At 43.3% G+C, this 15,883-nt stretch overlaps 1 protein-coding gene and 1 long non-coding RNA gene across 2 annotated transcripts; both read left to right on the top strand.

Annotated features, from left to right (window-relative positions):
- The first annotated feature begins 306 nt into the window (after positions 1–306).
- LOC133914419 (transcription factor bHLH18-like) lies at positions 307–5,567 on the top strand. The gene is made up of 4 exons (XM_062357525.1): positions 307–443; positions 556–608; positions 690–1,160; positions 4,534–5,567. The coding sequence occupies exons 2-4, from the start codon at positions 576–578 to the stop codon at positions 4,927–4,929; spliced, it is 900 nt and encodes a 299-aa protein (XP_062213509.1). The 5' UTR covers positions 307–443; positions 556–575; the 3' UTR covers positions 4,930–5,567.
- Positions 5,568–6,295: 728 nt separating this feature from the next.
- Positions 6,296–8,933, top strand: LOC133914418 (uncharacterized). Its single transcript, XR_009909244.1, has 3 exons — positions 6,296–6,548; positions 7,991–8,106; positions 8,688–8,933. It is a non-coding gene; the product is annotated as an uncharacterized LOC133914418 (long non-coding RNA).
- The last annotated feature ends 6,950 nt before the right edge of the window (positions 8,934–15,883 follow it).

Genomic DNA, 15,883 nt, shown 5'->3' with positions numbered 1-15,883 from the left:
GCTACACGTCGGATCTTGAGTTTTGAGATTAAGATAATGTAGTTTAAATTTTTATTTTTAGATTAAATAGAAACAAAATGATTTATCTGAACACTCTAGTTGTATTCGGTAGCTTCACGTATTTATGAAGTTAAGAATACCTAATTTCAAAAAAAAAAGATCAAAAACTCTGTCAAACATGCCTAGAAAAGTGGACCAAGATGAATTAAAGACATTAAAAAAAAAGAGGAACGCGTGCGGATCCTATCGTGCAAATATTATTTGCTCGCTGCTCACCTACTTGTTGGCCTGATCTGTGAACGCAAGGAGCAGGCGAACGCCTTCTTCGGAACAGCAAGGTCCGTAAGTTCACACCACTGGACCTGTATATAAGCACGCCGAGAGAAAAGTCTAGAACCACCACCAGGGAGAAGAGACTAGAGAGCAGGAAGCAAAACTAGGAGGTATGTCGTCCCTGAGTTCCTTCAGAAACAGAAGTCCTTTTAAGTTCAGACATCTTGCTGTTGCTTTCGAGTTTCGACTGATCCTTCTCTTGTTCTTCTTGCAATCTTCTAGCAATATACAAGATTGAATTCATGGACGAACTAAATCAATGGCATTCTCATCGGGTAAGTACTAACGTGAGCTCGACCTAAAAAATTGATGCTTTCGAGTGTCGTCTAATTATTGTTGTGTGGTGGCCATGTCAGGACCCTGAAGACGAGTTAGCATACATGTACCAGCAGCAAGAAGAGCACCCCAGGATGCACCAGCCGTTCGCCGAGCCACTCCCCGAGCAGCAGCAGTACTACACATCACCACCACCGATGCCGCCGCCTAACCAGTTTCATCCATCCCATTCTCGTAGCTCCAGTTTCCCGAGCTTCGGGAGCTTGGCATTGCCCAGCCTGCCGTTCGGAGCTGTGGCGGTCAATAACGAGCAAGGGCAGCCGTCGTCGTCGAGCAATCGTATCCTCTCATTCGGCGGGCAACCTCCTAGCACGCTCAACTTCTCAGGAGGAGACTGGCCGGACGGCATCGAAGGGGTGCCGCAGGTGCCGGAGAGGCGGAGCCGAGCTTACTGGAACACGCAGGAGCACGTCATCGCCGAGCGCAGGCGCCGCGAGAAGATGCAGCAGCAGTTCGTGGCGCTGGCTTCCATCGTCCCTGACCTCACCAAGGTACATGCATGTCTGGTCGTTCTGTAATCGAAATACCCTTTAAACCGATTGCATAAGGATAATTTCTCACAAACTGGGACTGAACTCACTGAAGTTTGCATGAGATGCGCGGTACGAGAGGCGAAGACCGCGCATCGGCAGCCCTAGATCCAGCCCAATGAGTCCAGGTCGATGGGCGCCGGACGCCGGTATGCGACACGAACGTGGTTTCGGCTCGTTCCCCGAGACCATCGCATCCAAAGCGTGCACGACTTACAACTTAAATATAGGTCTTGTCCAAGTTTGTTCCCTTTCCATTAGATTCTGTCAGACTAGGGGGGGGGGGCGGTTGAAAGATCTATTTATAGTCAGGGAAAAAATTTATAGGGAAAAAGGAAGAAATGAATACAGTGGTACTATGGCTAGACCATTGATCATTCGATGTGGTATTTGGGTTTGGTGGATTACATGTGTTTGACCATTGCATAATCTCAGGCTTGCTGCAAATCCTTACATATATATTTGTTGCATTACCACTATTACAGCACGTCTTTTGACTGCATTTGTTACCAAGTGCAAGCGTCCGCATAAACTGTCTTATCCACTCACTTTGCTGCCCGATTCCTGAACTTAGGGGAGCCAAGTCTGCCCCCGGCCACTTTTGTTGGTTTTTATACTGTCCATTGTTGTAGGTGTTGTTCTTGTTGCCCCTCTTATCACACCATAATGCTCATTACATAATTCCAACATGTTTGCTATCTATAAATCTCTTGAATTTTTTTTAAACCTAACTAACTTTTTAGACTACAAGATTTGCAACCTTTTCCAAATGGTCGGCATCAAAACGTTTCCGGTTGAAACGTTCCCGTGAATCCGTCCGAAACACCGAAACGGCTCAGAGTTTCTCACTGTTTCTGCGCAGACAAGTTGGAAAATCCCCTGGACTTCAACTGATTTACGCGCAAATGCCACTGGGGCAACAGTCCAAAAGTCCAAAACGCTCGTGCGTCCTTCTCACCCGTCTATGGTTGCTGCTTTCGTTGTGTGGCTCGGTCCATGGCGACGGCGAGCTCCGCAGCGGCACGGGGACAGGAAGGTGGATGGCAACTCCGACAGCTCGCGATTTTTTGTTGGCTGTTGGTGTGCTGTTGAGCGGTGAGGAATGTGTTGAGAACAGGCAGGCTACGCTAGCTAAAAAAAAAATTGTATCACATTCACTTAGAAAATCACGCTAAGTAGGAGATTATAGATTGTTACCGCTCGATGCACAGTGTAGTAGAAGAAGAGTTGGAGTAGACCGATTCAACATCGTGCGCATCAAACTCCTCGAACAGCTTGTCGATCAGATCTGTGACCAGCCCGGCGCAAGTGGTCACGCTCCTCGACCAACTCCGAGCAGGTGGTTGTGCTCCTCGACCAACTCCAAGCAGGTGGTCATGCTCCTCGACCAACTTCTCGATCACGTCACATTCAACTCGCCAAGAAGATCAGTGCCGCAATAGCAGTAGCGCCTCTACGGTATCTACACGTACTAGGCAGAAACGCCGAGTACCGATGTGCTAGCACCGCACGTGCGGCAAGGATTTTGAGAGATCGTGTGGAACGTTGCGGCTAGAGTTTCGGAGTGGCTCAACCTTTGCACGCCCTACCCACACATCTCTTTATATAGAGCTCGACAATGGGCTCCCACGTTAGAAGCCCTTTAGGACTCTAACTTTTTATGGATCACAATCCAATCAAAATCCATATACGATTCCAATTCGCATGTTTTGTTCCAAACCATTAAGTGTGTGACCCGTTAGGTTCATGTATAAATGGCTACAACTCAGAAACTTTTTCCAAATCGAAATCAATAGCGGTCTCTAGCAGGACATGTTGACTCTGAAGTATGCATAAAAGATCATATCAACTAAATCTTGATATACACATGCACTGATCCCTTCGCCTTACGATACCAGTCAAGCTCAAGACGAGATACGTGACACCTTTGTGATAGCCCGACCATTCACTTGATCAAATAATGGATTCATTGTGATTAACTCTTTAATCATATTAGCATGACCATACACTTTCTCAATCTAACTACCTCGAGGGGCCTAGAGATATCTCTCCCGTTATCAAGGAGGGGCAAATTCCATCTTGATCGCTCATACCCCACGACATGTTTCATGGTAAACCCGAAAACTAACTTTATGACTACCCAGTTACGAAATAGCGTTTGACAGCCTCAAAGTATGCCACTGCACATTCTGAGAATCAATGACGATCTCAGATCTAAGGATCCTGCAGGTACACTATTTGAAATAACAACTGATGGCACATCATAAATAACAATCCCAGCAGTATCTCAAGGTGAATCTATCCAACATCATGTTCTCTAACATAACTGTCCACATTATTGACCTAGTATCTCCATACCTATGATCCATAAAACGTGATCATCGATCAATACATGTGATGGTCTCATGTATCATCACAATGATATGTGATTGGGGATCGACTAAGAATAACATCATGATATAAACAAAGAGTTTCATAAACAAATCATATATTTGCCAATCAATGTAAATGATAGTCACTTTTGGAATAACATATTGTTCGGTAGTACATGAACATAGACGTGTGATACAATCATATTTATTATTGCCTCTAGAGCATATCACCTTCAGAATGGTCCTGTAACCGCTCAGCGCTGAAGTTCTATAGGGGTGTACACTGCTGAAAAAAATACGAAATTTGTCTGTGAAGTCCTAAAGTCTGTAGGTTTTTTATTCATGCATTCAGGTTTCAAAAACTGAATATCAAAACAAGGGAAAATAGTCAATTACATCGACGTCCTCTCTTTTAAGAAACCGAATTCAGTCAGCTAGCTAAACAATTTTCAGAAGTTATTATGATTTACTGGGGAAACGTTTCTAAGGAGAATTCGGGACCGAAACCTTTCTGAGAGAAACCGAAATCCTATCAAACGCATCTTAAACCTACCACACCAGAACACTTATGTCACACAAGTCGAAACCAGAAACAATAATAGACTAGGATATTACAGCACTATAGACAAATGAAAATTTGACCAAAGTATCACCCCATCCGCCAGTTACAAATAACCATCAGGAAATGTTTGGTACCTTGTAGTGTTATTACCATTGGTTTTTATATTGGAATTAGTGAGTTGTTTAATTGGATGTTGAATAGTGGATGAAAAACGTGATTTATGCTTGAGCAAGATAAGCCAGTTGCAAATTGACAATCACTATCTCAAACTCATCTTGCATCAATGAACTCCTGCCAGTTTTCAGAAGGGGGCCGGAGAAAACTCGGTGACTTAGTTTGAATGGAACTTACTTAGGTCAAATCACTATATGACTAAAGTATTGGATCCTCCATTTTTCAGACAGACAAGATCTCTCTCCTAGGGAGCACTATCAAATACGTGAAGCAACTCGAGGAGAAGGTGAAGACCCTGGAGGAGCAAAACACAAGGAGATCATCCGAGTCCACCGTTTCTGAAAGCAAGTGCCGCATATCGACCGAGAGCGAGTACACCGCAGGCCCCAGTGGGAGCGCCTCTGGTTCGGGAGGGTTCAGCCCGGCTGTTGAAGCGAGCATCCACGGTGACACCATCCTGCTGAAAATATGCTGCAAGGAGAGGAGAGGAGTGCTGGTGATGGTCATCTCCGAGCTTGAGAGACAGGACCACTCCATCATAAACACTAGTGTTCTGCCATTCACGGATTCGAACCTCAACATCACCATCACCGCAAAGGCAAGGCTTCTCTCTCCCAATTAATAATTGTGTGAATGTGCTTAACCACAGATAATGTGTTAAGCTAGGAAATGTTTAATAGCAATACTATGGTTGACGTTTAGTACCAACTGGATAGTCTCTTCTATCATTCTATGAGAATTTTACTGCCGGAAGATGGTCTATGTAGTCTTAATTTTGCATTTTTTTAGACAATGAAAAAGTTTCGGTCATCTCAGCTCATAGCTAAATATTAGAAGGAAATAAAAACGTAAAAAATTATATTAATGTGAATCATTCATCACATAGTCTAATACTAAACTGTCACCCATTTGACAAAGAGCTTCATGGTACCGTCTTAATTTTTCATACTCAGAAGTTTGAACAGTTTTAAGATTTGTGCAGATTGGAGAAGGGTTTTCGACAACAGTTGAACTTGTAAAGAACCTGACCACGGCTCTCAGAGGTTTCATTTGAGGAAAGAAAAAAGAAAGAAAGAAAGAGTAGTGAGTTATTGTAAATCGAGCCTTCTATTTGCTTTGAAATTTGTGGTTTCTTCTTCTTAAAAAACGTCCAAAATGAGAACTCTTGTACTCTCATCTTTTTTATTTCTTGTGTACATTCCTTCATCCCCCGGCCTATTGAACAAAATTACGATTCAAGAACAGCAATTGTAATGGTACCAATGGACTTAATACTAACCGTACATGAACTCGCTGAAAAATGTCATGACGCGACTCGAGAAAGGACCTTTTTGCATATCGTTGTAGATCCAAGTTTGTAGTATGGCCTACGATTTACACACGAGCGATTGTTTTTAGCAATTTTATCTACATAGATATCACTTGTGAGCGTAGTGGTGTGTGTCTGTACATGTGTAGTGGTGTGTGTCTGTACATCATCTATATAATCGGGGAAAAAAAGTAGTGATGCTAGAGATAGCTTGCGGCCCAGAGAGCAGAACTTGAGTGCTGTCAGAATCCGGCTGCAGGGGCCATGGCCCATGGCCCAGCAACGGAGACCCAACCAACCAGGAACGTGTCCCAACAGGCGCCCAGGAACAGCCCATGCAGCAGTCTAGCTGGGCTGACGGTCAGAGGGACACACGACAGAGCAACGGCGCTGCCTTGCGCACGTAGGCAGCCCCTGCCTGGCGGGCGCTTGCATTGCCCACCCGGCAATTTTTTCTATATTTTCTAAAAAATAAAATTACAAAAATTTACGGCCTTAGAATTTGATAGAAATAGAATTTTTCCGCCCGTTCAGGGGGCGGGGAGTAAAAATGGTCTACAGTAAGATAAAAGTCAATTTTTCTTCTTGCCAAATTAGAGAGCGAGATGGTGCTACAGTGGCATGCCATTGTGGCGTCCTCAACTGCCACCGAGGTGAACCAACTTTCCGGATTGAAAGGGCGGGAGGTTGGTCTATAAAAAGGGCAAGAGTGCCTGTGGAGGCATCACTTGGCCATCCATCCATTCAGTGCTACTCGATTTAGAAAAGAGGAGGGGAGGGGAAGAAAAGAAAAAGAGAGGAGAGGAGAGGAAGAAAGAAAGAAAAGAAAATGAGAGGGAGAGAAGAGGATGAGCGGCAAAGTCCTACCGAGAAGGGAAGGGGAGAGAAGAGGGGAATTAGTGAAGCCTTGTCGGATTTTATCTTTATTGGCGGTAAATATCCTAATTTTGGTACTTAAGTCTGTAAACCAGTTAGTTTAGCTATCAAATCTAGTTTTGATATAGGGTAGTTATCATATCTTAGGTTAGGTTGCTTATGTTGTTATCATATTAGATTTTTAAAAGCAAGGTAGATTTTCGTTGGTGCTAAATATCCTAATTTTGGTATTTTATTTTGTAAACCAGTTAAGTTAGCTATTAAATCTAGTTTTGATATAGAGTAGCCATCAGATCTAGATTATGTAGTTATATTATTATCAAATTTAGGTTTTTAAGCAAGGTAGAGTGATAATTATACCGAGAATTTAATAGTTAGTATTAGTTGATGGTGGTATTTATGGTTGCAATATTTGAAGTTATTTGAAAGCGTGTTCAAAACTGCCCAAACTTCCGTCCAAAAGTTCTTGAGATGGGTGGAAAGAAACTCGCTAGGTAATCGTCTTAATGGTGACATAACAGATCACTTGGCTGAGCTACCGCTAATTCCCTTACATGCTATGCAAGCCATCCTAGACAATTCCGTTGTGTTGGGTCATATTTAATTGCTACCGCTTCCACCACTACATATCTGCGACATACTGAATGTGGTGTATGTATTATATTTGATATAAACATGGTCATATAGCACCATTGTCTAACATAATTATTTTAGACTACTGAATTCCTTGCAAGATGGGTTTTGATCAGATTGATGCTAATGTGCTACGGTGCTGCGTTGTCATATTTCTTACCTTTCCCAATAGAAAAAAAGTTGTATGATGGAAGCTAAATAAGTTCAGTGTTTATCTTCATATAAGATATTCGTATGCTGTGTTAGGAATAACAATCTGTATTCAACGATAGTTTTATGGGGATAATATATAGAGTACAAGAGGGAAACCCCAGGATCAGAAGATTATCATAATACATTTGACTATTATACAACTAATACCTCTCTTAAATCATATGATTGTATTTGAAAGAGTTGATACTAAATAGTAAACTTAGAGAAAATAAAACTAATAAATTCAAAATCTGTCTCTTCAAAGCAGTCGTATAGTAGAGACTTGGTAATCCTATCAAATCAAACTAAAGAAGTGCAAAACGAAGCACATGAGTAGAGTCGTGATAATGATAACAAAAGAAATAACGGCTTGTATTCAATAATAGACCCATAGGACAGTATATATAGAGTACAGGAGAAAAATATGAATACATGTTATGGTGCACCACCACACTATAGCGGTGGTCGTGGCGGCCATCAAGGCCACCCCTGCAGCAACTTCCAGCAGCTCCGAAGTACAAATATTACAAAATTAATTCATTAAAAAAATATTACAGCTAGGCAGTACACAATTGTGCTTACAAACCAAAATGTGATTCAAATTGATGCAGCACTTTTGTGATTTGTCGTCCAAATAGTCTTTTGTCGGGTAATTTGATTTCTTCTTTCGCAGAGACGGTGTACCACTCTAACAGTGCGCTATCAACATTTTGTCGACTTGGACATCAAAGCCATCATTAGCTGTACACCAAATTTGCTTGGGATAAGAAGCTTTATGAGGTGTTCAAGGTAATTCTGTTCTGGTGACGGCTACTTGGCTGTTGGTGACTCTTAGTTATGCTTAAAAGTTGAGTACTGACAGCCACTCAAATTGAGATGTTTGTTTGCTATTTATGAAAAGATTATCAAATGTCTCAGTCATTAGTTGTCAGTGAAGCATCCTGAAAGGCTAGTTTCAGCTTGGCTCCACTTGCCAATGATCCAACTGTATTACCTAGTGGTTAGAAGCAGATAGCTTAGTGAGCCATCACGCTCTAGTATCTACCCTTGTTGCGCATGGAACAGTGAAATGCGTAGATTTTACATGAATAAGATGTGTATTGTTGTATCTTTTTTCTTAAAAAAACATGACCAGGGCTGTCGTTGCACTCGCGATGGTAATAGAGGACTATTCCGTGCAAGTTTAAAATTCTTGCATTTGTATTACATGAACTGGATGAAAGCCAACAAGTGGTCATTTGATTTGTAATTTTTGATGGAATGAATTCTACTGTCAAGTTGAGCCACTGTACTTGAAATTCTTACAATCACTAAGATTGAGCCCCGTTATTCCAAACGTCTAACATAAGGATTAATTTTGATTGCTGCAGCATGCAGGCAAGAGAGAGTGTGAAGATTGAACACGAGAAAATCTTTCTACACTCCAATATGGACATGATCAAGGCTTCCATAAACAAGCTGCAATTATTGATTATCGATCATTACTTCACAGGCTGCCACTACTACATCCTCAGCCGTCGACAGAGTTGACAGTAGCTTGCACCACAGCTTGTCGTCCTTGCTTTATGCAAGTCTTAATTCCCAATATAATGCCCGCATCCTCCATTTCAGATATTGTGGTGCTGCTCGAAAGTTCTTAATTCACAGGCTTGCAACCCGTGATAATGGTAGTATAGTAAAGTTGTAAAGATAACTTTTTAGCAGCCAGATAACTTGCATGACACCAGCCCGACTCGATGACAATCTCCATTGAAGGAGTGTTAGAGCGTGCACGTATGCAGTAGAGTAGCAATAGAGTGAACTGTCATGCTGATTCTTGTTGCACATAACTAGAACATGGCAATGTGATAAACTTAGGAACACCTAATGCACTAGCTCGTAGAAAAATGTACCGTCAGAATGCACACAGATGCTTGACGCTGCAAGATTTCCGGTACGTCAGTATTGCTTGCGAACGAAAAATGGGCTGACTAGAAAAATTTCCGATACGCTGGCAATAATCGTGATATAAAATGGGCTACTTTGCAAAAGTACTCCTTGGTAGTGAATTGATATTCGGTTTTAAACAATTCTGGAACTTCAAATGGGTTCGAAAACCTAGCAATTAGATTTCCAAAAGAATAATAACTCTTTTAAAAATTACTCTGAGGCTCTTGGGATTCAAATATATCGTTCTGGTTTATTATGATTTAATTGTCACACCTGGTTTTGAAAGAAATAACTAGATGTATTCCACATATATATTAGGATCAAGTTTTATACATACGATGACTTTATAAGTGATATAACAATGTCATTATATAATGATAAGATTCATTACAAAAGGACTCGTATGTCTTAAAGAAAACACTAAGATAATTTTCAGCGGTAGCGGGTCTTCCACCCATCCGCAGGCGTTGTCCGAGGAGTATCAGCCTAGAACATGATCTTCGGGTCGAAAACCTCCTTCGCCTAAGACTCAGCTCCATCGGCCGAGATGTCCTCCAAGTCCTCATCTTCTAAGCAGCATCAAGAGGTTGGGAGAAGACAAGCATGAGTACATTGAGGGGCCGTTTAGTAGAGCTCTGATTTTGTGGTGAGAGTGATTATGTGGTGGAAGTAGGGTGAGAGTGATTCTGTGGTGGAAGTGATTCTGTTTGTAAAATCGTTTGGTATGCTAGTGGTGGAAGTGATTCCTGAGAGGATATTATGTTAAAATCGAGGAGAATCAGTCGAGAATCAGGTGGAAGCTAGTTTTTTCAGCTCCCACCTCGCTATACAAAACGGGAAGTGATTCCCGTGCGGAATCACTCCCCGACCAACCCGTTTGGCAGCGCTGGGAGTGATTCCGGAGCGGAATCAGCTCCCAGAGCTCTACCAAACGGGGCCTGAGTACTCAGCAAGTGTGAAAAAACATAACATGAAGTCTTAAGGCAAGAAAGTCTTGACTCGGGTTTACTGCATCTATGCCATCCTAATCTAGAACTAAAAAATAACTTAGCAATCCTATTTACTATGTATGACGACACCAATATTAAAGAGACAGCTCATCGGATTCCATCCAACTACCAGACTCATAAGATACCCCATACCCGGCTACCAACTCATCGGGGTACCACCATACGACTACCCAAAACCGACCATCCAAGATCTTCACTAATCATAAAGAAGTTCAAACCCGCTCTTGATTGTGAGCACGCCTGATCGATCAGTTTTATACTCTAGAGAGTCTGCACACTTTACCCACGAGTCGTGATCAACACTTTTGTCGTTATCCGTCTGTACCTTATACACTTCTGAGATGTGCGCCGAGAGATCACTACAAGACCTTTACAAGGTGTCTCCAAATCCGTAAACACCCACTAAGATTTCATTGCTAACTGGGATTCTATCCACTGCAAAGGCCCCCTCTTGTGCCACTCAACCGTCCAATGATGCGTACGAAATAAGGAGGACATCCAATTAATCTGCCAGGCTGTACCATATAAGCCTCGTTGTTGCGCTGTTATGCCGGGTTATATGTCCATGAACCGGTCCTTAGGATCTAAAGCACGTCATACCAACCAAATCAACCTGCCTAGATCCCTATGTTCCACGTTGTTACAAAAGATTACCCAAAATAGTTCATGTTGCATAGACCATTAATCAAATTAACATTTATCCCACCCGATTTGACAGCACAACTAAGCGTTTCTACCCTTGACACCTAACTACAACACCGGCGACAAGGATAATCATGGAAAGTACTAATAAATCCTAAACACATAATTCATATTGACAAAAGCATGCAATTAGAAAGTAAAAGATACATTTTCCTACAATTGAATCAATGTGACCAAGGACACTTGCCTTCAGCAGCGGGTTGCTTAAACTCTTCAAAGATCTAGTCCTGCAAACTCACGTACTGCTCGTCTCCTATTGCAATTGTGCACACTAGAAATAAGCAAGAATAAACATCTAATAATAGTACACTAAACATAAGCAAAGCACTATGAAAAGCCTACTAACGGATAATACTCGTTGCTACGATCGCGAGAGTGTAAGAATCGTCTAAAACGGAGCTATAACGGAAAAGTTATAAGGGTTTGAAGCTTTGGGGGCCTTTCTGAAAAAGAACAAGTGCTAAATTGTAGAAACAGAAGTTCCAAGGATTTATTTGTAAAATTTTAGGGGCCTATATGCAATTAAATAAAACTACAGGGGGCTAAAAGTAAAATATAAGGGTTGAAAAGGATCTTTTTTAAAAACAGAAAATTTTAGGGTTTATATGTAAAATTACCTAATTTCAGAGATTTAAGTATTTATTTTTGAATTTAAAAATCTAATTATTGCCTCATGATGACGTCACTGGCTTACCAGGCGGCTGACTGGGCTTAGGTGCGCTGACGCGACTTGCCACGTATGATAGGGTTGCCGATGTGGATGCGACACATGGCACCGACGTGGCAAGGCTGTCTGGGATTTGGTTATTTAAATCTAGGGCGCACGATCTAGATCGGACGACTGAGATTTAAAACGCGAAAGGATATCCGGGCTTCTAATCTCGACCGTGCACCTACGATCGGACAGCCGAGGTCATTTGGGGGAGGATTGACGGATAGCGACGATAGAGAGACGGTGGCGCCGACATGGGCTTGGCCGGAGCATCGCCGGTGACGCTCGATCTAGCGCTACAGGCTACCAAACGAGACGAGAAATGGCGCAATCAAAAGAGGAGGCGATGGGGGTCCTCATCGAAGGCTTCGCGGCGGCCGGAGGTGGCTGGCGACGAAGAGAAGCGGGCGGCGGGGTCGGAGCTCGACTGGATGACGGTCCCGATGGCAGAGAGACGAAATTGAAGGTCGGCAAAGCTCCCTCGGGGTCCTACGATGCCGAAGAGGCGATCAGCGGGCTTTGGGGCGCAATGGGAAGGGCTGGCAACGGAGAGGTGACGACGGTGCTCATCGGAGCTCGACAGGAAGGGTCGTGCAGCGATGGAACGACGTCAAGGGGCGGCGAAGAAGACTCCTCGCGTTCCTGCGAAGCCGATGACGACCTCAGAAGCATCGGAGAGTGCTCGACTGCGGCGGACGGGAGAGTGGGGGGTTAGGGGCGGCTAAATAGGCGCGAGAGAGAGAGCGGGGTGGTTGCAGGATCGTGGGCGCGGGCACAGAGACAGGGGCCGAAATTGGGCGGCATGGGCGGCAGTTGCACACGGCACGAACGAAGCGGAGGGACGGAGATGACAGGCGGGCCCAGGCTATCGGTGAGAGAGAGGGAGTAGATTGGGCCAGGCTGCGTGAGGTGACGGGCCGGCGGGAGAGAAAACAGACGTCACATTAATTCTCTTTACTTTAATTCATTTGCAGGAAGTGTTTGAACAAACTTCAGTGTCTCGGTGTCACCAAGCACATGATCCAACGCAGAGCCTCTCTAGTCACAAAAGTTAAGATCCAAATTAAGGCAAAGTGATTACCATGTTTGAAATAAAAGTGCTAATACCATAGAAAATAAGAAAATGGACAGTAAGAATGTTTACCGCACAGTTCAATGTTCTCAAACAGATTGAAAAGTTAGAAGTGAACTTAAACAATCCTTCATCAAGCCAAGCACATTGTCAACATGCAGAGGTAGAGAGGGATGACAAAAAAATATTTAGTAGCCATGAATTAGCTAATAACAGTATCCTATCCCTGTATAACTCCATAGTGACGATGTATCATCTGAGCCGCAGTGCGCATAAATGGTTTATAAATTAACACCTGGACCTAATTTTCCTGAAACACCATGAAAAACACAGTGGAAATTGGACATCGTTTCACAACAATCAAATAGTACATTGGAAAGCCAGACATATTACCAGCTCTTAGCAGGTTCGTGCATACCTAGTCAATCTTCACAGATGAGTAAATCAAACTCGTGAGCACGAAGAAAGCGTACGACGCAAGAAGCATGTAACCAAAGTACAGTATGCCTCACAGCAGATGATCCTGAGGTGAAATACGGGAATAGATAGATTGCCGATGATCCTGAGGTGAGATAGGACCTCCATCGCACATGTACTCCTCACTGCATGCGGTATCTACACTGAATTCAACACGCAAACAAAACTATAATGTCACCTATAGTATCCATACATGTTCACACGGTACTCATCCTCTATCGATCTTTTCATTGAGCTCCTTTGCTTGTTTCTCACCGACGGTTGTTTTGCAGACGATCTGAAACATCCTGGGCTCCCAGATCTCAAACTAGAAAGGTGAACAAACAACAAAGCAGATGGCACCTCGGTGACTTGGCGCATTACAAACTACAAAGGTGAACACATTTTATTCAAGCCAATCAGTAAACAGGTACTAGGGAGAGTTCTCAATGCGATCACCACGCAGAACTTGTCCAAGATATTCAAGCCAAACAGTAAACAGGTACTAGGGAGAGTTCCCAATGCGATCACCACGCAGAACTTGTCCAAGATTTTCTGCAGGGTCAACTATCGTATTAGGCTTACAGAAGGGAGGGCAGTCTCCCCCGAGCCCAGTTCATACTTGAAGGGCCCATGCTTTGCATTCCTAATCCGTGTGATATACTGCTGCTGATAGATACAGTACGACTACTCGTCTACTCCATTCATCCATTGGAGCATGAACATTTCTTTGGTCCAAGCACAGCTGGACCACGCCCAGCCCCCGAGATCCCAGGGCAGAGTTGAGAACTGAGAGTTCATCAGACAGTGCAACGATCTTGGGGCATGGACCAAGGAATTTACTCCTGCCTCAAACTAAGATTGCCAGATTAATGAACCACACGGTCGATGCGCGAGCTCAGTTGAGAGAAATGACAAGAGCACGAGACATTGACCCGAATTAAGTACGTGATCGTGCGTGCACATAGAAGCGATGGGTTTTGACCCACGCACACGCACTGGCCTTCTTCTCTGGATCAGCAACGGGTTTACAAGTCGATCTGGCGATGATCCCCTGGTAATCTGGGGTTCTGGGGCTTAGTGTCTGTGTGCCAGAAGCATCCAAATTAAGCTCCCGGGAGACAAGGAGGAAGACGCTCGAGATGACGGGGTGGTACTCCTAACACAGTAGTGGAGCAGTAGAAGTCGCGTTGACATTGACGAACGAGATCGATTCAACACAAGGGCCCTCGATTACGGTGGCAATTAAGCCGCAGGGTACAAATCATTAATTAGGTTTAGACTTTGACTAAGGAAGGGGTAACAATAATTACTATACCTGGTCATTGATTGATCAGGTTTAGACTAGAAATCTACACTGCTCTTTCATCAGAGTCTACCGGTGTTTTGTCATTAGGCTGCGCAATTGGCCAACGGCGTGCTGCATCGAGTGATTATTCGGAACTGATGTCAACATGGTTAGATTACAAGACAAACTATCGATGAGAACCACTTCAAACTTAGCTCAATCAGCACGGTGCATGGCTACTGCTGGCACTACCACCAGAGGTCCAGATCGAGCATAATACAGCCAGACGCTTACAGTATGATATCCGCGTATGTCGACCCTGCTCCAAAGCAACGACAAGGCAGGAAATAAGGAAAGATGGGCTACTCTACGAGGACCACCGAGCCACCGAGGATCTAGATTGCACGAGGCACCTCACAGACTCATCGAACTATTGTAATACTGCTACAATGCAGGGTATCTGCGATCAAAAATTCAGAATACAAATACACAGGGCAGCCCCACAACTCTCCAATACTATACGCAGGAGGAGTCCAAAGTCACCAGCTTAAACAGCGTCCCGTGCACTAGAACGTTGGTGACGGGAAACTAAAACAAACACGAACGCAGCCCCACAACTCTGCAATACTATACGCAGGTGTCCAAAGTAACCAGCTTAAACAGCGCCCCGTGCACTAGAACGTTGGTGACGGGAAACTAAAACAAACACGAACGCACTCACACCGGTACAACACAGAGATGTATTCACATACTCACCATCACAAGCATAGAATCACACATCATAACATAAATATCAGAGATGTTGAGATTGGAGATCGACGAAATTATCATAGATGTCTCGTTGTCGAATAGTATATCTTCTATCAAAGCAAATTCGCATCGATGAGAAAAAAAAAAACAAATATAGAATTTGCTCTGGTAATTAGAGATACAACCACTATAACTGATAACCAAGCTAAGGCTTGTTCTCAAAGGCCGTATGACTTACTTAATAAGCAAAGGTTAAAAGTGGGCTACCACTTTATTATTTAATCGCACAAAGGCGAAGGTCGCGCATTAGGAACCTCGGGCCCAACCGCATGATGGTTGAGGCTCGTGAGGTGGAGAGAGAAGAAACACGAGAGGGCATGTCATGCCTATCAGGCAAGACCGAAAGTGACGAGAAAAAGAAAGTACTAATGTTATATTCAATAGACTAGATATTTCAATCATGTTGTTTATATTCCCTAAAGCATGTTAGGTTTAAAATGACGGTGTACCGTATATGCAACCATGTATGTCGCACCTGCAATTAAAATCACCGTGTTTAACCTTTCTTTTCTGTGAATTTTGTGTATCTAAAATATCTCAAAAACATCGAATGACAATGAATTTTAAAATACATCGACAATAGCGAA

The sequence above is a fragment of the Phragmites australis genome, chromosome 4, assembly GCF_958298935.1.
Source record: "Phragmites australis chromosome 4, lpPhrAust1.1, whole genome shotgun sequence".
Classification (NCBI taxonomy): Eukaryota; Viridiplantae; Streptophyta; class Magnoliopsida; order Poales; family Poaceae; genus Phragmites; species Phragmites australis.
Note: the sequence above shows the minus strand (reverse complement) of the source record. Positions and strands in the feature narration are given on the sequence as shown.

Excerpts from the sequence above, each read along its gene's own strand:
- LOC133914419 (XM_062357525.1), top strand. The coding sequence starts at position 576 with ATGGACGAACTAAATCAATGGCATTCTCATCGG. Across the intron at positions 609-689 it reads ATCAATGGCATTCTCATCGG|GACCCTGAAGACGAGTTAGC; the intron begins GTAAGTACTAAC and ends TGGCCATGTCAG. Across the intron at positions 1,161-4,533 it reads TCGTCCCTGACCTCACCAAG|ACAGACAAGATCTCTCTCCT; the intron begins GTACATGCATGT and ends TCCATTTTTCAG.